The sequence below is a fragment of the Papaver somniferum genome, chromosome 3, assembly GCF_003573695.1.
Source record: "Papaver somniferum cultivar HN1 chromosome 3, ASM357369v1, whole genome shotgun sequence".
NCBI lineage: Eukaryota > Viridiplantae > Streptophyta > Magnoliopsida > Ranunculales > Papaveraceae > Papaver > Papaver somniferum.
In genome coordinates this window covers 6373532-6394514 of record NC_039360.1, presented here as the reverse complement: position 1 = coordinate 6394514, position 20983 = coordinate 6373532, and the positions used below count along the sequence as shown (strand labels likewise).

Here is a 20983-nt window from a genome sequence, read left to right as displayed (position 1 = left end):
TGAAAAGTTTTTACTGAGAGAGAGTCGCAATCCAGTAACTAAGACTACATTGTGAGGTTGCTTTGTCTTTCTGGAATTTCCTTCTGACCTACTTGCCTTTCCATCATGGATGGTTAGGTCCATCACGGTTACCCTCTAAAAGGAACAAGTTCTCTCCTGAATTTCAAGGATCTCAATGTCTTTTTCTATAATGTCTCAAAAGGTTGTTATCCCTAGCATTCTAATTTTTATCTTTTCGGTGAGAAACAATATGTAAACTTAGCTAACCGGATACCATGTGACCCTAGAAGTTTCAAAAGTGCAACTAAAAAGTTCTTCCCCACCCCCAAACTTAAATCTAACATTGTCCTAAATGTTTCTAATGAAAGAGAAATACCATAAAGTAAAGTAACATGAGGAATCAGTAAAGAGAGAAGTCGGAAAGATAGTACCTGGGTGAAGAGAGAAATCAAAAACTAATATACAACATACAATCGCCTCGATGGTCAATCAAGGGTAAACAGGGTCCTCTAGAGGGACCTCCTCAACATCACCTGTTGGAAAGGTCTCTAAAAAGGGTTTCAATCTCTGACCGTTAACCTTCGAAGAACTACTACCTTCCGGTGTCTCGATCTCAACAGCTCCATGAGGAAAGACAGTGCGAACAATAAAAGGACCCGTCCACCGAGAACGTAACTTCCCAGGGAAAAGATGTAAACGGGTATCATACAAAAGAACTTTTTTGACCTGGACAAAATGAATTCCGTAAAATATTTCTATCACGCACAAGTTTCATTTTGTTCTTATACTCCTTCGCACTATCGTAAGCTTCTATACGAATCTCGTCCAACTCATTGAGCTGGAGTTTCCTATGGGCTCCTGCCTTGTCAAGTGAAAAATTTAGTTGCTTAACAGCCTAATAAGCTCTATGTTCTAACTCAACAGGTAAATGACATGCCTTGACATACACAAGCTGATAAGGCAACATTCCAATGGGGGTCTTAAACGCAGTACGGTAAGCCCATAAGGCATCAGTAAGCCTAGACGACCAGTCTTTCCGATTAGGATTAACTGTTTTCTCTAATATACGTTTTATTTCCTTATTGGAAACCTCAACCTGACCACTAATCTGTGGATGATACGGGGTAGCTACCTTATGTGTAATACCATATTTCTTCATCAAAAGCCTAAAAGGCCCATTACAAAGGTGCGACCCACCATCACTAATTATAGCTCGCGGTGTACCAAAACGTGTAAGAATATTATTTTTCAAGAAATCAATCACAACCCTATGGTCATTGGTTTTACACGCAACCACCTCAATCCACTTAGATACATAGTCTACAGCAACAATGATGTATAGGTTACCAAAAGAATTAGGAAACAGACCCATAAAGTCAATACCCCACACATCAAAGACCTCAACAACTAAAATAGGGTTCAAGGGAATCATGTTCCTACGGGAAATGGTTCCTAATTTCTGGCAACGTTCACAAGTAACACAATAGCTGTGGGAGTATTTAAACAACAAAGGCCAATAGAATCCACACTGCAATATCTTAGCAGCAGTCTTCTTAGCACTAAAGTGACCCCACACGCATGATCATGCAAAAGAAAATAATACTGGACTGGCCACCCTCAGGTATACATCTCCTAATAATCTGGTCTGGACAATACTTAAACAAATAAGGATCATCCGAAAAGAAGTGCTTAACCTCAGCTAAAAATTTAGAACGCTCTTGTTTACCCCAATGTTGGGGCATTCGACCATTAACAAGATAGTTCACTATATTCGCATACCAAGGTAATTGGGTAACAAAGAACAATTGTTCATCAGGAAAGTTGTCCCTTATAGGAAGGGAATCATTAAGGGTATCCACAACAAGTCTAGACAAGTGGTCTGCTACTACATTTTTTGCACCCTTTTTGTCTCTAATGTCCGGAGAAAACTCTTGTAACAACAGGATCCACCTAATCAATCTAGGTTTCGTATCCTTCTTAGACAAAAGATATTTCAAAGCACCATGATCAGTATATATTACGATCTTAGAACCTAAGAGATAGGGTCTAAACTTGTATAAGGCAAACACAATGGCTAACAGTTCCTTTTCCGTAATGGTATAGTTCAACTGGGCATCATTCAGAGTTTTGCTAGCATAGTAAATTACATGAAGTAACTTGTTTTCTCGCTGACCTAGCACAAAACCAATAGCATAATCTGAAGAATCTCACATGATTTCAAAGGGTACGTTCCAGTTGGGTGCCTGGACTATGGGGGCGGTAGTGATTAAAGTTTTAAGCTTCTCGAAGGCCTCTAAACAAGCATCATCAAAGACAAACTTAACATCTTTTGCAAGCAAATTGCAAAGAGGTCTAGAAATCAAGCTAAAATCCTTAATGAATCGACGATAAAAACCAGCATGCCCTAAGAATGACCTAATACCTTTTACGGTTTTTGGGACCGGTAAGTTTTAATAAGGTCAACTTTGGCTCTATCTACCTATACCCTTTGAAGATACGATATGCCCTAGAACAATTCCTGAACGAACCATGAAGTGACATTTCTCCCAATTAAGCACTAAATTCTTTTCCTTACACCTAGTCAAAACTAATGACAAATGATGCAAGCACTCATCGAAAGACGAACCAAACACTGAAAAATCATCCATAAAGACCTCTAAGAACCGTTCTACCATGTCAGAAAATATGCTCATCATACAACGCTGAAAGGTCGCAGGGGCATTACATAGCCGAAAGGCATGCGTCTATACGCAAAGGTACCAAAGGGACAGGTAAAAGTGGTTTTCTCTTGGTCTTCTGGGGCAATAGGAACCTGATTATAACCGCAGTATCCATCTAAAAAGCAATAATGGCTACGTCCAGCTAATCTCTCTAGCATTTGGTCGATGAAGGGAAGGGGAAAGTGGTCCTTCCTAGTGACCTTGTTCAATTTTCTATAGTCAATACAGACACGCCAACTCGTGGTCATTCGGGTTGGGATTAACTCATTGTTATCATTCTGGACTACATAATACCGGATTTCTTGGAACAACCTGAACGGGGCTGACCCACTTACTGTCTGAAATGGGGTAGATAATGCCTGCATCTAACAGCTTCAGAACCTCGGTTCGAACAACTTCTTTCATATTAGGGTTCAGTCGACGTTGCATCTCCCTAGAAGGTTTGGTGTCACTCTCTAAATAGATATGATGCATACAATCAATAGGACTTATACCCTTAATGTCTGCTATGGTCCACCCTAAAGCTTCCTTGTTATTCTGAAGGACAGTCACTAGCCTACTTTCCTGATCACTATCCAAGTCGGATGCTATAATCACAGGTAAAGTTTCAGAGGGCCTAAAACACATACTTCAGGGTATCTGGTAATGGTTTAAGGTCCAACTTGGGAGGCTTTTCCAACGAAGGAACTAGGGTAGACTCGGGAACGGGTAAAGGTTCGAACTTAGGTTTCCATCCATTACTAGTGTCTAACAAAGGGGTTGAATCTACAAAGTATTCGCCTCTTTAATCACATCATCATCATCAAAATCAATCCCAAAGTGAGCTAGGCATTTATCTAATGGATCTTCTATCAAAGTGTTTGGTAATGACTCCTCTACTAAGGTGCCTATCATGTTCACCTCTTCTACGCTCGAGTCGTCCAGTTCCTGGGGTAGCTTACTAATGTGAAAGATGTTCAGCTCAATAGTCATATTACCAAAAGACAAATTCATAATACCAGTTCGACAGTGAATGATCGCATTGGATGTTGCTAAAAATGGGCGACCTAAAATCACCGGTATCTGGTTCTCTGGGTCAGGGACAGGGACAGGTTGGGTATCTAGGATAACAAAATCCACTGGATAAATAAACTTGTCGACCTCAATAAGAACATCCTCGATCACACCACGAGGAATTTTAGCGGACCTATCAACTAACTGGTGTGTCATCTGGGTAGGTTTCATCTCACCAAGTCCTAGCTTAAGGTACACATGGTGTGGAAGTAAATTCACACTGGCTCCTAAGTCAAGCAAATATTTCTCAACACGGTGTTTACCTATTGTGCAAGAAATGGTAGGGGCCCTGGGTCTTTATACTTAGGAGTAGTGGTATTCTGAATAATGGAACTCACGTGACTAGCTAGGAAGGCTTTCTTTTGGACACTAAACTTACGCTTTCGTGTACACAAGTCCTTAAGGAACTTGGCAAAGGCCGGAATCTGCTTAATCGCATCCAACAACGGTAGGTTGATAGTAACTTTCTTAAAAACCTCCAATATATCATTAAAGTTGGACTCCCTCTTAGTCGGAACTAGCAGCTGGGGAAACGGGGCTCTAGGAACAAATCCAGGCTCAGCAGGACCCTCATTGGTCTCTTTGGAGACTCTATCAGTCTTCTCATGCTCTGGCTCATAAGGGTGAACTACAGCATGTTCACTATTAGGCATGGAAACCTTGTTGTCTATCTGTCTACCGCTCCTAAGGGTTTTAATAGCATTTACATGATCGGATGGTCTTTCACCTATTTCATTAATTCCTCTAGGGTTTGGTTGAGAGTTAGCCTGACCTATTCTCTTATTTTCTTCTATACCTTGAGCAACAGATTGTTGAAACTGCATCGTGTTACGAGTTAACAAAGCAAGAGACTCTTCTAAACTCATAATCTTCTTATCCGAAGGGTTTTGAAACTGTGCCGGGGCTGAAGGATTCTTAGGATAGACAAAACCTGGGGGATCTTGAGAGTTACTAGACTGACCTTGATTCTGGCCCTTAGACCAAGAAAGGTTGGGATGGTTTCTCCAGCTAGGGTTATAGGTTTCTGAATAAGGGTCAAACTTCTGACGGTTATCGAATCTATTGTTGTTATAAAGAGCATTGTCTTTCTCCTCAACAGTATGGTCTTCCCAAAAAGGCTTTATTCTACGACTAGTACCACTAGAATGACCTAATTCCAACGCTTCTAACCTTTTGGCTATGGCTGCTATTTTAGCATCTGACTCATAGGATCCTTCTACCCTATTGACATTTCCTCTACTTAGAAGAATTGTTTTCTGGGGTTCCCTATTATTTTCCCATTGTTGGGTCTTATCGGAGATTTCATTCAAAAATGTCATCGCCTTATCAACAGTTTTATTCTCAAACCCACCTGTGCATAAGGACTCAACCATGGTCGTTGTTGAATAGTCTAAACCCTCATAGAGGATCTGAACTAACCTAACCTTCTCTAAACCATGATGAGGACATTGAGAAATTAAGTCATTGAACCTTTCTAAATACCTATATAAAGATTCTCCCTCTTGTTGAGCAAAAGTACAAATTTGTGTCCTAATAGACGATGTTTTGTGCCTTGGGAAAAACTTATGTATAAAGGCAGATGTAAGTTGTTCATAGGTTTCAATTGACTCAGAATCCAAACTATAAAACCAAGATTTGGCTTTATCTTTTAAGGAAAAGGGGAATAACCTAAGTTTCAGTACATCATGACTAAGGTTTTTAATTTTCAGAGTACTACATACTTCCTCAAATTCCCTAACATGAAAATAGTGGTTCTCATTCTCTTTTCCTAAAAAGGTTGGGAGCATCTGTAAAGTCCCAGGTTTGAGTTCATAATTTACCTCGGTTTCAGCTAACTTGATACAAGACGGACGAGAGGTCCTAGTTGGGTTCAATAAAGCTTTTAAAGTTTCCATTTCTGGCACTACCGAAGGACTAGGAGTACTTTCTTCACAAAGAAGCAGATTCTCAAAACTGAAGTTTCCAAAAACGGGGCTATCTAAAGAAGAGTCTTCGAGCTCCCCGTCTTCACAAGAAGAACTACTAGGTTTATCACTAATCAGACGACCTAGAGTGTTTCTTTTCCAAGCCCGTTCTACCTCGGGCACACATTAGAAAAACAAAACTAAAAAGAAAAGCCCTAAAAGGGAAGGGAAGTTCTATGCAAACACAAACAACGCTGACTCCACCACAGCAAACCTACTGAATTCTAGCAAACAAAAACCATGATGGTTCCACTTAGATTGTTTCTAGACCAGCTTCTAATCCTTCGAAAGAGAATTCGTTACAATTTAAGCAAACCCCTCTGGAGTCAATCCGAGTCAAAGTAAGTTGAATTGAGGCGAGGGAAGCTCAGTGGAGCTTTGATATCCAAGGCCTCACCGCTGTCACAAGGCGTCGCAGTCACGCATTCAACACACAGAGACCATCATGAACTTCGAAGTATGCTAAAAGAGTAACCAATATTTTTCGAACGACTTTCCTACTAAGCTCGTTACCCTATAGGTCTCGTTCTATTCCAAATTTTAAAGCTTAGGTTCGCGTTTGGTTTTGTTTTCCTAAGGCGGGAAAGAAGAGAACGGTGATGAAATCCGAACCCTTATCTTGTATGGCCAGTCCTTGCCCTTTACTAGGAATTTAAAACAGTCGTTTTCAGTTCCTCAGCATATATGCAAACGAAGGAATACAGTAACTCGCTCATAGGGGATTCGCAAGTGTTTCGACAAACTTACCTCCCGTTCCAGACGGGGGATGAACCGTTGTCGTCGACTCGGGCCACAACTCCTATGTTGTGTACGAACCCGAGGGGATGAGGTGGTATCGTAATCACCGTCCTTCTCTGCAAACAATTTAATATTTAATCTACCCTTCCGTAGGGTTTAAAATAAATTAATGTCCAAAGTCCAAAAGAAATGTCCAAAAAATAAAGTGCAAAAAGAAAAAGAAAAATACAAAATAAAAAGAATTCCTAATACAATCTAATAAAATAATACTCTCTTTTTTTTTCTCTCTTTTTCTATAAAAAAAATTCTTCTTCTTTAGCTCCTTTCGCTTTTCCTTTTACTTCAAGTCTTTAAATATTCGCCAAAAGCTTTGGCAAAAATTTCTTTCGATCCAAATTCCCAAAATCTGAAAGGAAAAGACAAAAACCCAAAAACGTAAAGAAGAACAAAAAAAACTAAAAAAAACTAAATCTAAAAACTCTATCCTAAAGACAAGCCCGCGTCGGCGGCGCCAAAAATTGATGGTATCTCAAATATGTTGTAGTAAAGAGCTCGTTGAGGCTTGTGAAGGAAATGAATTCTAGACTTAACAGAACTTAAAAATACAGAAAACTTAACTCAAAATTGATTTCAAGTGATTGGAAAATAACCAAGACACTAGAATCCACTATTACACATGAATGATGTCAAATATTTCATAACTCTAATTATCCTTTTAATCCTTTATTACTTAATCCACAAATAATCAAACATATTCTCAAAAATTAATTGTATCCCTTAAGCATAGATTATCTAATCAAAGCATAACCTATCTAATTGAATCACAACTAATGAAGAAAATTGTGTAAACTTTTAAGAACTCCACAAAAGCAGTGATTGAGTGAATTATAATTAAATATTAGAGAAAATGAAATAGTTGATTTCATTGCCTTAGTTACGACAGAATTCGAAGCTCATCATGTTGGAAACATGCTCAAAAGTTGATTTCATTTATGCTCAAAGGGTTACAAATGATGAATAAGGGAGAATTATAATAAAAATCGGGTTTTCAACGCTTATAACTGTTGCGGTTGCGTTTTTAAGTCTGCCTGTAAACTGCGACCCACAGAATGAGTCGCTGTTACTGTTCAAAAATGACTGTTGGTGCAGGTCCGTTCTTCGTGTTCTTCAGTTGCAGCATCAGCAGCAGGTGGTCTCTCTGCAAATTCAATTTTTTGACTTTATGGTGCTTTAAACTTCTCCCAATCTCTTCGTCCCCTTCTCTGCTACCCTAATAGGCTATTTATACTCAACAGAGACAAGAATCATCGCTCATTACTCCGGAAAATCCTTCCAATATTCGGCAGTAAAAGAAAATATTTTGGAGATATTTTCTTTCCTTTCTTTCACAATCATGCATCTGCAGCTGCCCGACCTACCTTGTTAATCTCAGTCATGCTCCAAACACGCTTAGAATGAGTCCCTGGTGAAGTAAAACTCATGCAAGAACATTATATTCATGTTATTTCCCGTGAATGTCTTCTCGGCCAAACAAACCTCCCTGTTTCCTTCTATCCACAATTACAGCCCAGTTTCACCGGTTCTGATGGTCTTACCAGTCCTGTTTAGATGTAACAGGCCCATATCAATCCATTTGAGTGATTGAATCACTCCATAAATCTCCAAGATCAATAACAACAACTCTCGGGTTTTCTCATGCAAAACCCATAACTCCCTGATTTCTTCTAACTAGAGTTCTAGCCAAAATCCATCGAACCAAAGACCCAAAACAATCCTGTTAGGCTCAAAGGAAGATACCCAAAATGTTCCAGCTCTTTAGTCTCACTGAAAAGCTTCCAAAACTCGAACCCTAGTTCTGGCAGTTTTAAACACATTTTTCCCGCCAAAAACGTTTTCAAACGAAGAAGAAAGGGTTGCCCCTTATCCAACAGCTGGGGGTGCGAATATCAGGTGTGTACCCCTTAGTAATTGGGATGCCCCTTAACCAAATCTGGGCTCCGTATATCAAGTGTCCTTCGGGTGTTCCGAGTGATTTTTCGAGCAGATTTTTCCAACAATATTTATTTTCCAAAAATACCTAAAAATACACAAAACACCATAATAAGAACGAAAACGAGTACCAACAATACGAAACATTGAGGACAAATTAGACACATAAATGCGTCTATCACAATATAGCTTTGACCAAATTATAGTGATCACAAAAAATCTCTAGAGGGTTTATGATTACACAAATCAGTATTATCAATATATCAAATGAGGTTCTCCTATCTTTTGAAAGTAAACGATAAGTAAATAAAAGAAGTATAGATAATTGTGCATCAACTTTTATGAAATGATATATATTCCATGAGAATAATTTGAGATAAACACCAAGAAAGAGAGTGGGGATCCACTTCAGGAATTTACAATTCAAATGCTAAAAAGGCTTCCACTCTTATCCACTCTGATCTTCCCACGATTTTTAGAGGTCAACTGTCAAGGTACAAATATAATTACTCCTTTCTACATTATCACAACACGGAAAAGACAAAACAAGCAGGTATACGTCCAGCGAAGGAACTAAGATTTTATGTTTGGGGCTATTTTTCTCCATGAATTCTCAATTCCATTCATCTAAATTATAATAAAGATAAATGCACTATAATACTTAAAGTGAGCAAGTTGCACAACACATTACCTTTCCTTTGAAACACAAAGCACAAAGTCAAATCTGTTTATCATATATCTAATATAGTATATATAGAATTACGTTAACATTATATATACGGGAGTGCAAGGACGGAGGTAGGACTTAAAATTTTGTATATCAAAAGTCATAATCCTGATTTTTCTAGGTAGCCAAAGGCTTCCCAATCTTTTTTCCGATTTTATAAGTTAATTTTCAGTTCGCGACAATATTTAAATGATTAGTTCGCGACGATATTTAAATGATTGATAAACCGTAAAATATTTTAGATTTGTTACACATAGCATAATAAGTTACAACATTTTTCATGATCATACTGAATTTGATGTAGAACATCGCCAATATCTTTCCTTTCTTCTTCTTTATTTTAAGATTCTTAATGACTTGTTTCACAAGTCTAGCTATTTAATGTTTCTAAGACTTCTTTTATTTTTTTCCCTTTACTTTTAAAGTTTAGTTATTTTTAGATTCTTGTTCATGCCTATATAAAAAAATGCTTATTTCGTTATTAAGAGGACATCACTATTATCAAGATTATTAATAGAATCTCTGTTACAGAGCCATCCATCTTCTTTTCTTTCAACCCTATTCTAAGTTATTTTCTTCCTTTCGCATTCCCTATAACCTTCGAGTAGTATTCTTGTTAAATAAGTTTTGCATTAGAATTTTAATACTTTCAATTATTTAAAGCAATGAAATTAGTTCCATGGATGATACGATGAATGTATTTTTAGGACAACCAATTCCAGGTAAGAACAAAATAACCCTACATTCTCGTATTATAAGTAATATATATACATACATGGTTAAATCCAGAATATGGGATGCATATGTAATTTGAGAACATGTAATAGTAAACGACTTTAATTTTAGATCGTGTCCTCGTTTTTTTTGGTCAATCAACAAATTTTAGATTATTCAAAACAAAATAATGATTACATGGTCGCTTACAAGAATAAAAGAAATATCAAAGTACAAGATAATCAAAACCCAAATACAAATGAAGATATCAATTACAAGTAAATCGTGAAGAGAAAGAGTCATATACCGTAAAGATACCCATAAATGTAGTAGGGTAGGATGATGATATAATCCGGAATTGATTCCGACTATCTAATCTGATTTTCTTCTTCTTCTTCTTCAATAAGAGATACTCTTAGAAGAAAAAAATTATTCTTGTAGATCCAACCCAACCCGGATGCCCTAAAGTCTTTAGATTTAATATGAATTGAAAACAATACCGTGTTGGATAGTCGATGTTCTTGAATCGAGAATAGCAAGTGTATAGCAAGTGTCCTCGCTGCTCTCTCATCTCAAAAGTAAACTATGTAAGCCATCCCCACCTCGTCACTGTGTGCGCCAGACTTTAAAGAGACGAGAATGTCCTTCATTTATTTAAGCCTAGAACTAATTCACATTCTGGGTTTATTCAAAGAACCTGTAATAGCTAGTTTTCTCGTGTTGTTTATGCAAAATTGTCCATAATTGTACGTTCTTGTCGCCTATGCAGTGCTTTTACTTCTAATAATCGAAGCCTCGTTAATGAAGGGAACCTAAAAAATTAGTTTCTTCGGGTATGAAGCAAAGACGTAGGAAACGGCTGGGTTGGATTATTTTAATCCTAGGAATAACATGACGTTGACACACACGTCATGACCCGTACTAGGAAGAATACCATGATGTTGACACACACGTCATGACCCGTACTAGGAATCTAGCCGACAATGCATCAATCAAGCCTTATAAATTACTAAGAAAAAGTATGTACGAGGATGACGGTGGAGTACATAAAAAATGAATGCGATTGCATTGGACCGCTAACCTCATGTTAAATAGATTTTGATTTGTCTAAATCAGATCCTAATAATTGTAAAAATAAATAAATAAAAGAGTTTAACTAAAGTATACGATGTTCTAGAAGAGCAATGAATCATATTTATATGAAGCAACATATCAGCTACATATTGTATGCATCAACAAGATTGAATCGAAACTAATTTTGGAAGGAAAAGAAAATGAAAATGGTTGTGATGAACTATTGTTTCTTGTTTCAAGACCAACTACCCACAACAAAAGCTTTCTACTACCTTGTGATCCTTCTGCTTGTTCTGGTAGCACCACCTTTGCTGGTGTTGCTAAGAAAAAATCACCGCGGAAGATTACCTCCAGGTCCAAAGAGGCTTCCTATCATTGGAAACCTGCACCAACTTGGTAACCTGACAAGCCGATCGCTGCTGAAGCTTTCTAATGTATATGGCCCTTTAATGTTCATCAAAATAGGTTCTATTCCCGCTTTGGTCATCTCGTCTACTGATGTAGCAAAAGAAACTATCAAAACTCATGATATCGTGTTCTCTGGCAGACCGGCTTTGTATTGCACCAAGAGGCTTTTTTACGGGTGCAGTGATATAACTTTTGCTCCTTATGGTGAGTACTGGAGAGAGATCAGGAAGATATCGATATTAGAACTGCTGAGTCCAAGGAGAGTTGCAGCGTTTCGAGCTGTGAGGGAAGAGGAAGTATCAATTGTTGCCGATTTTGTTCGCAAAGCTTCAACTCCCATTAATCTAACTGATTTATCATTTGCTGTCATAAACAATGTTATCTGTCGATCTACTTTTGGTAGGAAATTCGGACAGGGGGGAGGCAAGCTTCGCAGTATTCTTCAAGTAACCCAGGATATGGTAGCTGGAGCTAAGACTGCAGACATTTTCCCATGGATGAGATGGATTCACAGGTTTGATGGAGTTGACGCGCAAATAGAGAAAAATTTTCAACAACTAGATAGTTTCTATGAGAGCGTAATAGATGAACACCTCGACCCCCAGAGACCCATCCCCGAGCTTGAAGATCTTGTTGATGTTCTTCTCCGCCTTCAGAAGGACCATAGTCAGCGTATCTCCTTCAGTAGAGATCAAATTAAGGGAATCCTCACGGTTTGTAACGATTCCCTTTGATTTCTATGCATGCATATTATTATACAATCGATCTCTGCTATACATCCCCGTCATTACTAATCATGTAATTAATGTTACTTTGACAATTACAGGATATGTTCATTGCTGGAACCGATACATCTACATCGACACTGGTGTGGACGATGACAGAACTAGTTAAGAACCCTGCCGTGATGGAGAGATTACAAGAGGAAGTAAGAAGCATTCTCGGCAATAAAAACGTGGTAGAAGAAATTGATCTTCCGAAACTAAACTACATGAAGTCTGTAGTAAAGGAGACCCTGCGGCTTCATGCACCAGGTCCATTACTTGTTCCCAGGGAAACTACAGATGATTGCACCATAAATGGATACAATGTTCCAGCAAAAACCAGGGTGTTCTTTAATGCACAAGCCATTGCAATGGACCCTAAATTTTGGGAAGACCCGGAAGAGTATCTCCCAGAAAGATTCCTGACTAAAAGCGTCGATTTTAAAGGTCAAGACTTTGAGATGGTACCATTTGGTATGGGACGGAGAGGTTGCCCTGGTATTAACTTCGCTTTGGTTTTAATTGAGCTTGTTCTTGCAAATCTTATACATAGCTTTGACTGGGAGTTGCCCGTTGGAATTAAAAAGGAGGAAATTGATATGCAAGAAGCTCCTGGGATCACAGTGCACAAAAAAGTTCCATTTTTCCTGGTTGCTACTACTGCAAAAAATGCATGCCGCAATGCATAGAATGCAGAAGGTAATCTAGAGAAACTCGCGAAAGGTTCGTCGTTCATAAATAAAGACATCTTAATTTGCTTCCAGTTGAAAGAAGAAGTTGCGGATCCCTTATTTTTTTAATTAAGGCTTGCTGTTAGCCAAGACAAACCATTTTGTTTAGTGGTTGTATTTTGTGTAAATCCTGTTTGGAATTTTTTCCTTTTTCCTTTTTTTTTTTGAAGCAATTTTCTTTTCTTTGTTATCATCCCACTGTAAACGCATACTCCCTCCGTCCCTAATTAGATGACATATACCGTAAATAAGTGGAGTGATAGATTAGTATTATTATAAAAAATATGTGAAATTTGATAGCCATATTTTAATTCATTAGATAGGTGTTTTAAAATGCTTTCCGATGATACGAAGCCTAGTTAGTAATTCTTCGAACCATTCCAGAATGATTCGCGAACGTATCCGAACTGACCGAATCCGAATGATACTTCCGAACTATTTGAAATCCGAACCTAGTTCCCGGATTATATGGACCTCACGAATGATTCGCGAACGTATCCGAACTGACCGAATCCGAATGATATTTCCGAACTAGAATTCCCACAGGTAACTCTCTAACCAGAGTTCTGTTGATTGGTTTTTGTTTGATTTTGTATATACTTTATATTTAAATACAATTATGCAGTTAAAATTTTCTATTGGTAGTTGTTTAACCAGTGTTTTATGTGTTAATTTTTGTTAAAAGTCTATAAACTCGTTTTATAATACATTTATGCGATTAAATTGTTTACTTCTTGTTAAATAATCACGTTAAAATGTTCTTTTCCATCTTACAAATAATATACAAATAAAATTAGTCTCGTAATAAGGTCATAATACTTATCAATTTATCATATATGTAAGCCGAATTTTAAGTGCCGAACTCACATTTATAAAACGAATAAACACATACGTATGCCGTTCCGAACTACATCCCGAACAACGAACCGTTGACCGGATTTTTGACCGAATCCGACCTATCCGAATCCGTATAATTCCCGTACGTATGCCGTCTCCAACTACTATCTGTACCCCGAATTGCTAACTAGGATACGAAGTTTACGAAAATCCGTTGTATAGTTTGAGAGATAAATCATTTCTAAATTTACTAGTAAATTTTAACTAGGCCATCTAATTAGGGACGGAGGTAGTATATGAATACTTTCACGTGTGTTTAGGTAAAAAATCGGCTATATTCATGCAGAATTTAGTATTTCTTTTTTTCCCCTTCTAAACAGCCGACATGGTGAAATATAGATGAAGGGGGAAAAGAGTCATTTCAAGATCAGACGCAAAATAGTAATTTCACAACTATGGGTGAGGCAAAGTTAGGCAAAACTAAAATAGGAGAAGACTGAATTTAAAAAGATAGCTCTGAAGGCGAGTTCGATTCTCATAGCCCAAAGACAAGCTCAGCCCCATAAGACAAAACTCAGCTCTTGCGAGATGACGATAAAGATAACTAATCATTCATTTGTTTACAAATTTTGTTTTTTTTAATTTTATAATGTCATTGTCACCATTTAGTGTTTACTATGAAAAACTACTGTGAAGCACTAAACATGAGACTTAATGTTGATGGTGGATTTTTAACAAATGTGAAAATTGTAAAATCACCTCCGCCCTGTAACAGAAATATCAGATTTATACGCTTATAGTCATGTATCAAAAATAAAAATTAAATTGGAGATCATATTCATAATCATCGAGAGAATTGAGAGGACATACTTTGTTGCTGGCTATGGGTACTCTATGCTGGTTTCATAGCCTATCTTGAATATATACATCACTCTACATATTAGAGCTTCTCCCATCTGAACTCTCAGTGTCTATGTATATATAATATATTGTTACTGTACAACTTAGTACTCAGCGCTTTATTGAATGTATGTTGATTGAACAGCTCCTAGATGGATTGACCACTAGTATAAAACAATATTGTCCTCATAACGCAATTGTTGTTGGTTGTAATTCCTTTCTCGCTCTCACTATACATAATAACATGTTTGAAATGAGTTGCTACACCATTCTCCAGTAAATATGCTACTAGATGCATACTGCTAGAGCATTGCTCGGTCGAACTCGGATGCGTAGCTATCTCAAGCATGTTTGTCAATGTTAGTGATCAAAACTATAAATTTTAATTTCTAGTCTACTATAACTAAGTCTCGGACTAGGATAGAAAGTGTAGTTGAGCTCAAGGACTTCATGGCGATTTATCATACAAGAAGAAGAACTACTCAAGGAACCGGTGGAACTTCTCGATAAAAAGGTATGTGAAGACTCCAACTTATCTATCACTCAAAATTTTATCTATTATATCTCCTACTTCTTGAGACAAAAAGTCGTATGCTATATGTAGACTTTGATTATACACAGTTGGTATTTCAAGCCGAGTATACCTCGCCTATTTATATCTCGAAATATGTGTTGGTAAGACTTTTCACTTCGACCGAATTTATTTTTACCTAGTGACGAAAGTCATGATATGTTTCAATCACTTTGAAAATTACTTTGACGAAGAATGTTTCAAAGATTGGAATGAGAGTTTAGATTACATAACCAATGGTGAACATAAGCATTGTTGTTGATGAGTGCCAAATATTGTATATATTTATCCCTTTTTGTTGGCATTTTAACTCATCTTTTATGCATTAATTCTACATTTTATCCCATATTCTGTATTTTCAGTGTTTTCAAGAATAAATATTTTTATTAATTAATTTTGCATTTTTAGGTAATAAATAAAGTTCGGATGAGTCGCGGAGCAAAAAGAGCAGAAAAGTAGTGAAAAGCCGGGAGAAATTACGCAAGGAAGCCGCGAAGAATGGTGCGCACAACCTCATTTTCTACACACAAAAGCGCCTCCGTTCTCAGCCATCAGATCAGTTCTCAGAAGCATCCGACGGTCGCTCCTTCATAGATCATCAAAATCCGAAGTCTCTGCCGAGCACCACAGCGCTGAAATTCCAAGCCTTCAGATAAGATGGTAGTTGAATCCAACGGTCGCTCCCTTGCTGTTCATCAACGTTTGATATCTCCGCCTAACACTACAACACCTAACTCCATCTGGCGTCGTTGATTTTGTTGTGTTATATAATCCAGCGGTCGCTACAAGCTTTACTTCATCTCACCGTCCGATTGATCTTTCATCTCCCTATCCCACGTCTCAGCGTTGCAGATCATCAAACTCGATACACTCGCCTCACACCTTAGCGACCGAACCTATACCAGCTAACCAGACACACCCCCCTTCTCTGCCAAACTCAGTCGACTTCTCCTCCACCCACTCCTCTGCAGAAACCACCATACACCACCACCTTCTCCACCTCTGCCACCCACTCCATCTGCCACCACCACCAGCCCAATACGAGCTCTCAAATCACTCAACAACCCTAACCCACATCATTACTTCCCCTTTCACCAACTCTATGTCCTCCTAATCACTCAATTTCACGCCTCTCCCATGTCAGGAACCCTAGAGGTGAAATTGACAAATTAGGTGAAATAGAGTTGCAATTGGAGGCGTGGATAACATCAGGAGAGTCAGAGGAAGAATGGGTCGACGCATGGGGGAGAAATTGTGCCATAAAATTAGGTAATTTGCAAAACCTAATTTCACTGATTTTGGGGGAAAATTGGGGAAAACCCTAATGATGTAATTGGGTATAAATATGGGTGTGGGTGTGTTGTAGAAACTATGCTTGGAGTAGCCAACATCCAGGACTTTCATGTCCTGTTAATTTCAGTTAAACTTTAGTTCAATTTCAGTTAAACATGCTTGGAATAGCCAGCATCCAGGACTTTCATGTCCTGTTAATGTTTTTAATTTCAGTTCAATTTCATTTATGTTCATGATTGTTATGTTCCTGTTGATATGCATACTTTTAATTTCCTGTTATGTTCCTGTTAGTGTTAATCCTGTTAAGTGTTTACTCTGTTTAATGTGCCTTTGTTAGTTTAAATGCTCACTGTGTTTCAATTCATTATCATGAAGTGATGGAATGCTAGGCTAGAAGCCTTTGATTTGATTGTGTAATGGAAGAAATCAGTGCTCATAGCAAGCTGATTATCTTGCCATTCCTTTTGTATGCTTAGGTTGCATTGAGCTGATTGAGTAGTGGGGAGAAACTAGTGCTCACTAGTGACAATGAGCAAGCTAGTTCTCTTCCCACTCTAGAAGAGTGCCTTAGTTTTGCTCCATGTTAGCTTCACCATCTTCCCTGCCTTAGGCTAATTGCCTTTGTGTCACTTTCACTTTGCTCCATTTTGTTTTGCTTTTGTTCACTGTTTTGTTGCTGTTTAGTTTTCATTTGCTTTGTTCCTTGTTTTGCTCTGTGTTGTTTTTGCTTGCACTGCCTTGTCTGTTTCTGCTACACTGCTATTGCTGCTGCATTGCTTTTCTCCTGCTGTGCATTGCCTTCTCTGTCACTTGTGCTGCTGCCACTTCTTCCCCTGCCTTGCAAACTGTTGCTGCTCACTTGTGCAGCTGCTGTGCAGTCTTACAGTTCCTGCAGCCAAGCAAAGATCAAAGCCATCTGAGCCCAATTCAGTTCATTGCTGTGCACTCAAGCCCAAAGCTCAGTTCACTCCCAAAAGCCTCTGAAGCCCAGTTAAGGCCAAAGCCTAGTTCAAAAGCCAAGCCAAAGCTCACTTCAAACTGAAACCCAATTCAGTCAACTGTGGGCTTAACCAAAGCCCAGTTGTTTAAAACAAAAGCCCAAGGTTTAGTTCACTGAGGCCCATTTCATTAAAACCAAAGCCCAAATTCATTAAGGCCCAAAGCCAAATTACAGTGAAAGATCACTTCACTGTTAGGGTGAAATTGAGCCCAAAGCTCAATCAAAGGCCCAAACTCAGTTCATTTTATTGAAACAAGCCCATTAAGCCCAACAGTTCCAAAGGGTATTCAAAGCCCATTAGCAAATCTAGGAACCCAAATAGCTAAAACACTTCCAAAACACACCCGATCTCTGTGGATCGACCCGTACTTGCACGAGCTACAACTGACGACCGTGCACTTGCGGTATTACTGTAGGCCCCCGTTTTTATTTGCGCTCAATTTTTATACACTCTTCCTGGCCTGCCAAGTTTTTGGCCGGGGATAGTTTTTAGGACCTTTTAAAAGCCTACCAGTTGTGGAAACAGATTTATATATAAGTCCTATTCCTTGAACCAAAGTTTGCGAACTTTGTTGATCAAGAGAACCGGAAGAATGGCGTGAGCCAAGTCCGCGAACTCAGTGCACGAACTGCCGAAGTTCTCAAACCCGAGAATTTCTGTTGGAGTTGACAAACTAGTGCGTGAAGCTAAGTCCGCGAACCATCGAAGTTCTCATCCCGAGAATTTATGCTAGAGTTTGTAAACTCTTCCCGGTAACTTAAGTCCGCGAACCAAGTCTGCGAACTTAAGAAGGTTATATATCTGAAGAGGATTTCTGAACTTAAACTTAAAAAAACTAAGGAATGTAGTTTGAAAACCGTGGCTATAAAATTTCATGAACCGATTCGAGTGAATCAAATCATTTTTGCTTCAATTGTGTCTTGTGTAGTTACATAAGAATTCTTTGCAATTGAACAACTCTCTAACTAGTTCATTTGAGTCATGTGAACTAGTTATGGTGAAGAAGAACATGGTTGATATGAAATGCTCATATGGCTAACCTTTTGGTTAACTATTGTTGAACCAACAAGTGCATACATTTGGGTACGGTTAACAAACCTAGAAGCGTGCATTTCAATTGTGTGTAACAAGATAAGTTTTCGATCTAACGGTTGTGAAATATTAGCTTGAATATAAATCAGGTTTCATCTAACGGTGGATATTGATTGCTTTGTTACCAAGATAACTTAATGGAAAACCCTGATTTGAAAGACTATATAAGGGGACATCTATCATCAATGAAAAACTAATCCCCACACCTTACGTGTGATACTAGTTTGCGTGCTAGAGTCGGTTCTCCTTTAACCTTTGGTTTTCTTCTTCTAAAACCAGGTTAACGTCTTAAAGACTTCATTGGGAATGTGAAGCCAGACCGATACTAATTTATCGTAGTTGTGTGATCTGATCTTCCATCTTCTATCGTACTAGTACAATCATATTGATTGGCTTGAGATTGAAGTCTGCGATATGCAAGATATAAAAAGTAATCACAAACATCTTCGTATCATTGTATGTGATTCCGGAACATCTTGTTTCGCTACCATACGACTAAGATTGTTGTGAGGTGATTGATAACTCTAGGATGTTCTTCGGGAATATAAGAGAGGATTATCAATTGGTTCATGTTCACCTTGATTACTATCAAAAGACGGAACAAAACCTTTTAGGGTTTATCTGTGGGAGAAAGATTAATCCTTCGATAGACTTGTCTGTGTGAGACAGATTTGTTTGTCATCAAGTCTTCGACTTTGGGTCGTAGCAACTCTAAGTTGTGGGTGAGATCAGCTAAGGGAATCAAGTGCGCAGTATCCTGATGGGATCAGAGGCGTAGGGAGTACAACTATACCTTGGATCAGTGGGAGACTGATTGGGGTTCAACTACAGTCCAGTCCGAAGTTAGCTTGGAGTAGGCTAGCGTCTGTAGCGGCTTAATACAGTGTGTGTTCAATCTGGACTAGGTCCCGGGGTTTTTCTGCATTTGCGGTTTCCTAGTTAACAAAATTTCTGGTGTCTATGTTATTTCAATTTCCGCATTATATTGTTTTATCTTTATAATTGAAATAATACAGGTTGTGCGTTAGATCATCAATTAGAGTAATCCAACCTTTGGTTGTTGATTTTCATTGATTTATCCTCGGATATTGGTCTTTGGTACCATCCGAGTTATTCCTTGTATTTGATCAGAACTCGCAGTTCCTGCTTGAGTAAATCAAATCAAGAGAGAGATAAAAACTCGTTGATATCCTTTTAATTGATTGAATCTTGTTGATTCTGTTAAAAGTATATTCGAGTTTGTCCATACAAATTGCTAAGAGAAATATTGGGTGGTGTTGTTACACCCCCGCTTTTTCACATACTAACTGGTACAGAGTCATTTCAAACACCGTCTCAAGTCGCAAAACTTTCGTGATTAAATTCCTTGTATATGTTATACATACACTCTTTACTCAGATTCTTATCTGAACAACATCAATATTTTACTGTCTCCGCAATGAAAGCAACATCCAAATGCCATCCTGGCCAAACATGGTGTCAACCCAATGCAAATGGCAATGCTAATGCCAAGTATCGTGCAACGTTGAGACCTGAGAAGCTTTAGGAATGCTACGAAACCAAAACATGTTGTGGCGCAAGACATTCCCCTGGCTACACCCCCATGGCTCTAGCACAAGCCATCACCAACGGTACCTACCACGACCAAAACCATGGCGCTGGCACTTGCCATCGCCAACACCAAAACTCCACGGCACCTTCCAACGCCAATCCTAAGTCATACGACTTGTCACTTACCAGTGCTAACCCTAAACTATACGGCGCCAGCTCATGCTAGTGCCAGTAATATCCACATCTTTGGACTAGTATCGGGGCCATTTTAGGCTAGCGCCAATAACATCCATGATGCATACTTAGTTCCAGTGCCAGCCACTACAACACTGTCTCATGATAGATCCAACAACCTTAATAGTGTCGACATAGTGACAAGGCCAACTCTCCTACGACGTTATCATAAGTATATCTCCCACCTCTTTCATGGCATAAATCCATTTCTCTCACTAGTGTTATATACCTAGTTGTGCCGTCAAGTCCTTGTGCTGCCGATAAATCTTATATCCTTCAGGTGTGATCTCCAAGGTCTTACCAACACCACTTGTCTCTCCTTACCTTCATGGTCATTCTTCATCTTGGTTTCATGAAGTATTATACTTACTACAAGTACCCAGCTCACTAAGATTCCTACGGCTGGTATGAGCTCGTCTCTTACACTACATTACTTAGAATTCATTTCTCAAGACATGTCCACGACATCATTAGAGCTCGACACTGAAATCGTTTTGATGCAGCCTACACCTCGACTTACTATTTTCACCAGACTTGATAATAATTGGCTTATAAAGTTGAGACACTCGTTGTCAGCCACACGCCGTCGGTCATAACACGATGTTGGTAGTGGCATACTTTT

General features: G+C 38.5%; 1 protein-coding gene across 1 annotated transcript; it reads left to right on the top strand.

The window, feature by feature from the left end:
• Positions 1-11185: 11185 nt before the first annotated feature.
• On the top strand, positions 11186-12840 carry LOC113358960 (cytochrome P450 71A9-like). The gene is made up of 2 exons (XM_026602670.1): positions 11186-12100; positions 12214-12840. The coding sequence occupies exons 1-2, from the start codon at positions 11186-11188 to the stop codon at positions 12838-12840; spliced, it is 1542 nt and encodes a 513-aa protein (XP_026458455.1).
• The last annotated feature ends 8143 nt before the right edge of the window (positions 12841-20983 follow it).

Bases quoted from the DNA above. Each gene is read 5' to 3' on its own strand.
- LOC113358960 (XM_026602670.1), top strand. From the start codon at position 11,186: ATGGTTGTGATGAACTATTGTTTCTTGTTTCAAGACCAACTACCCACA. The intron at 12,101-12,213 runs GTTTGTAACGAT...TGACAATTACAG, and splicing joins AAATTAAGGGAATCCTCACG to GATATGTTCATTGCTGGAAC.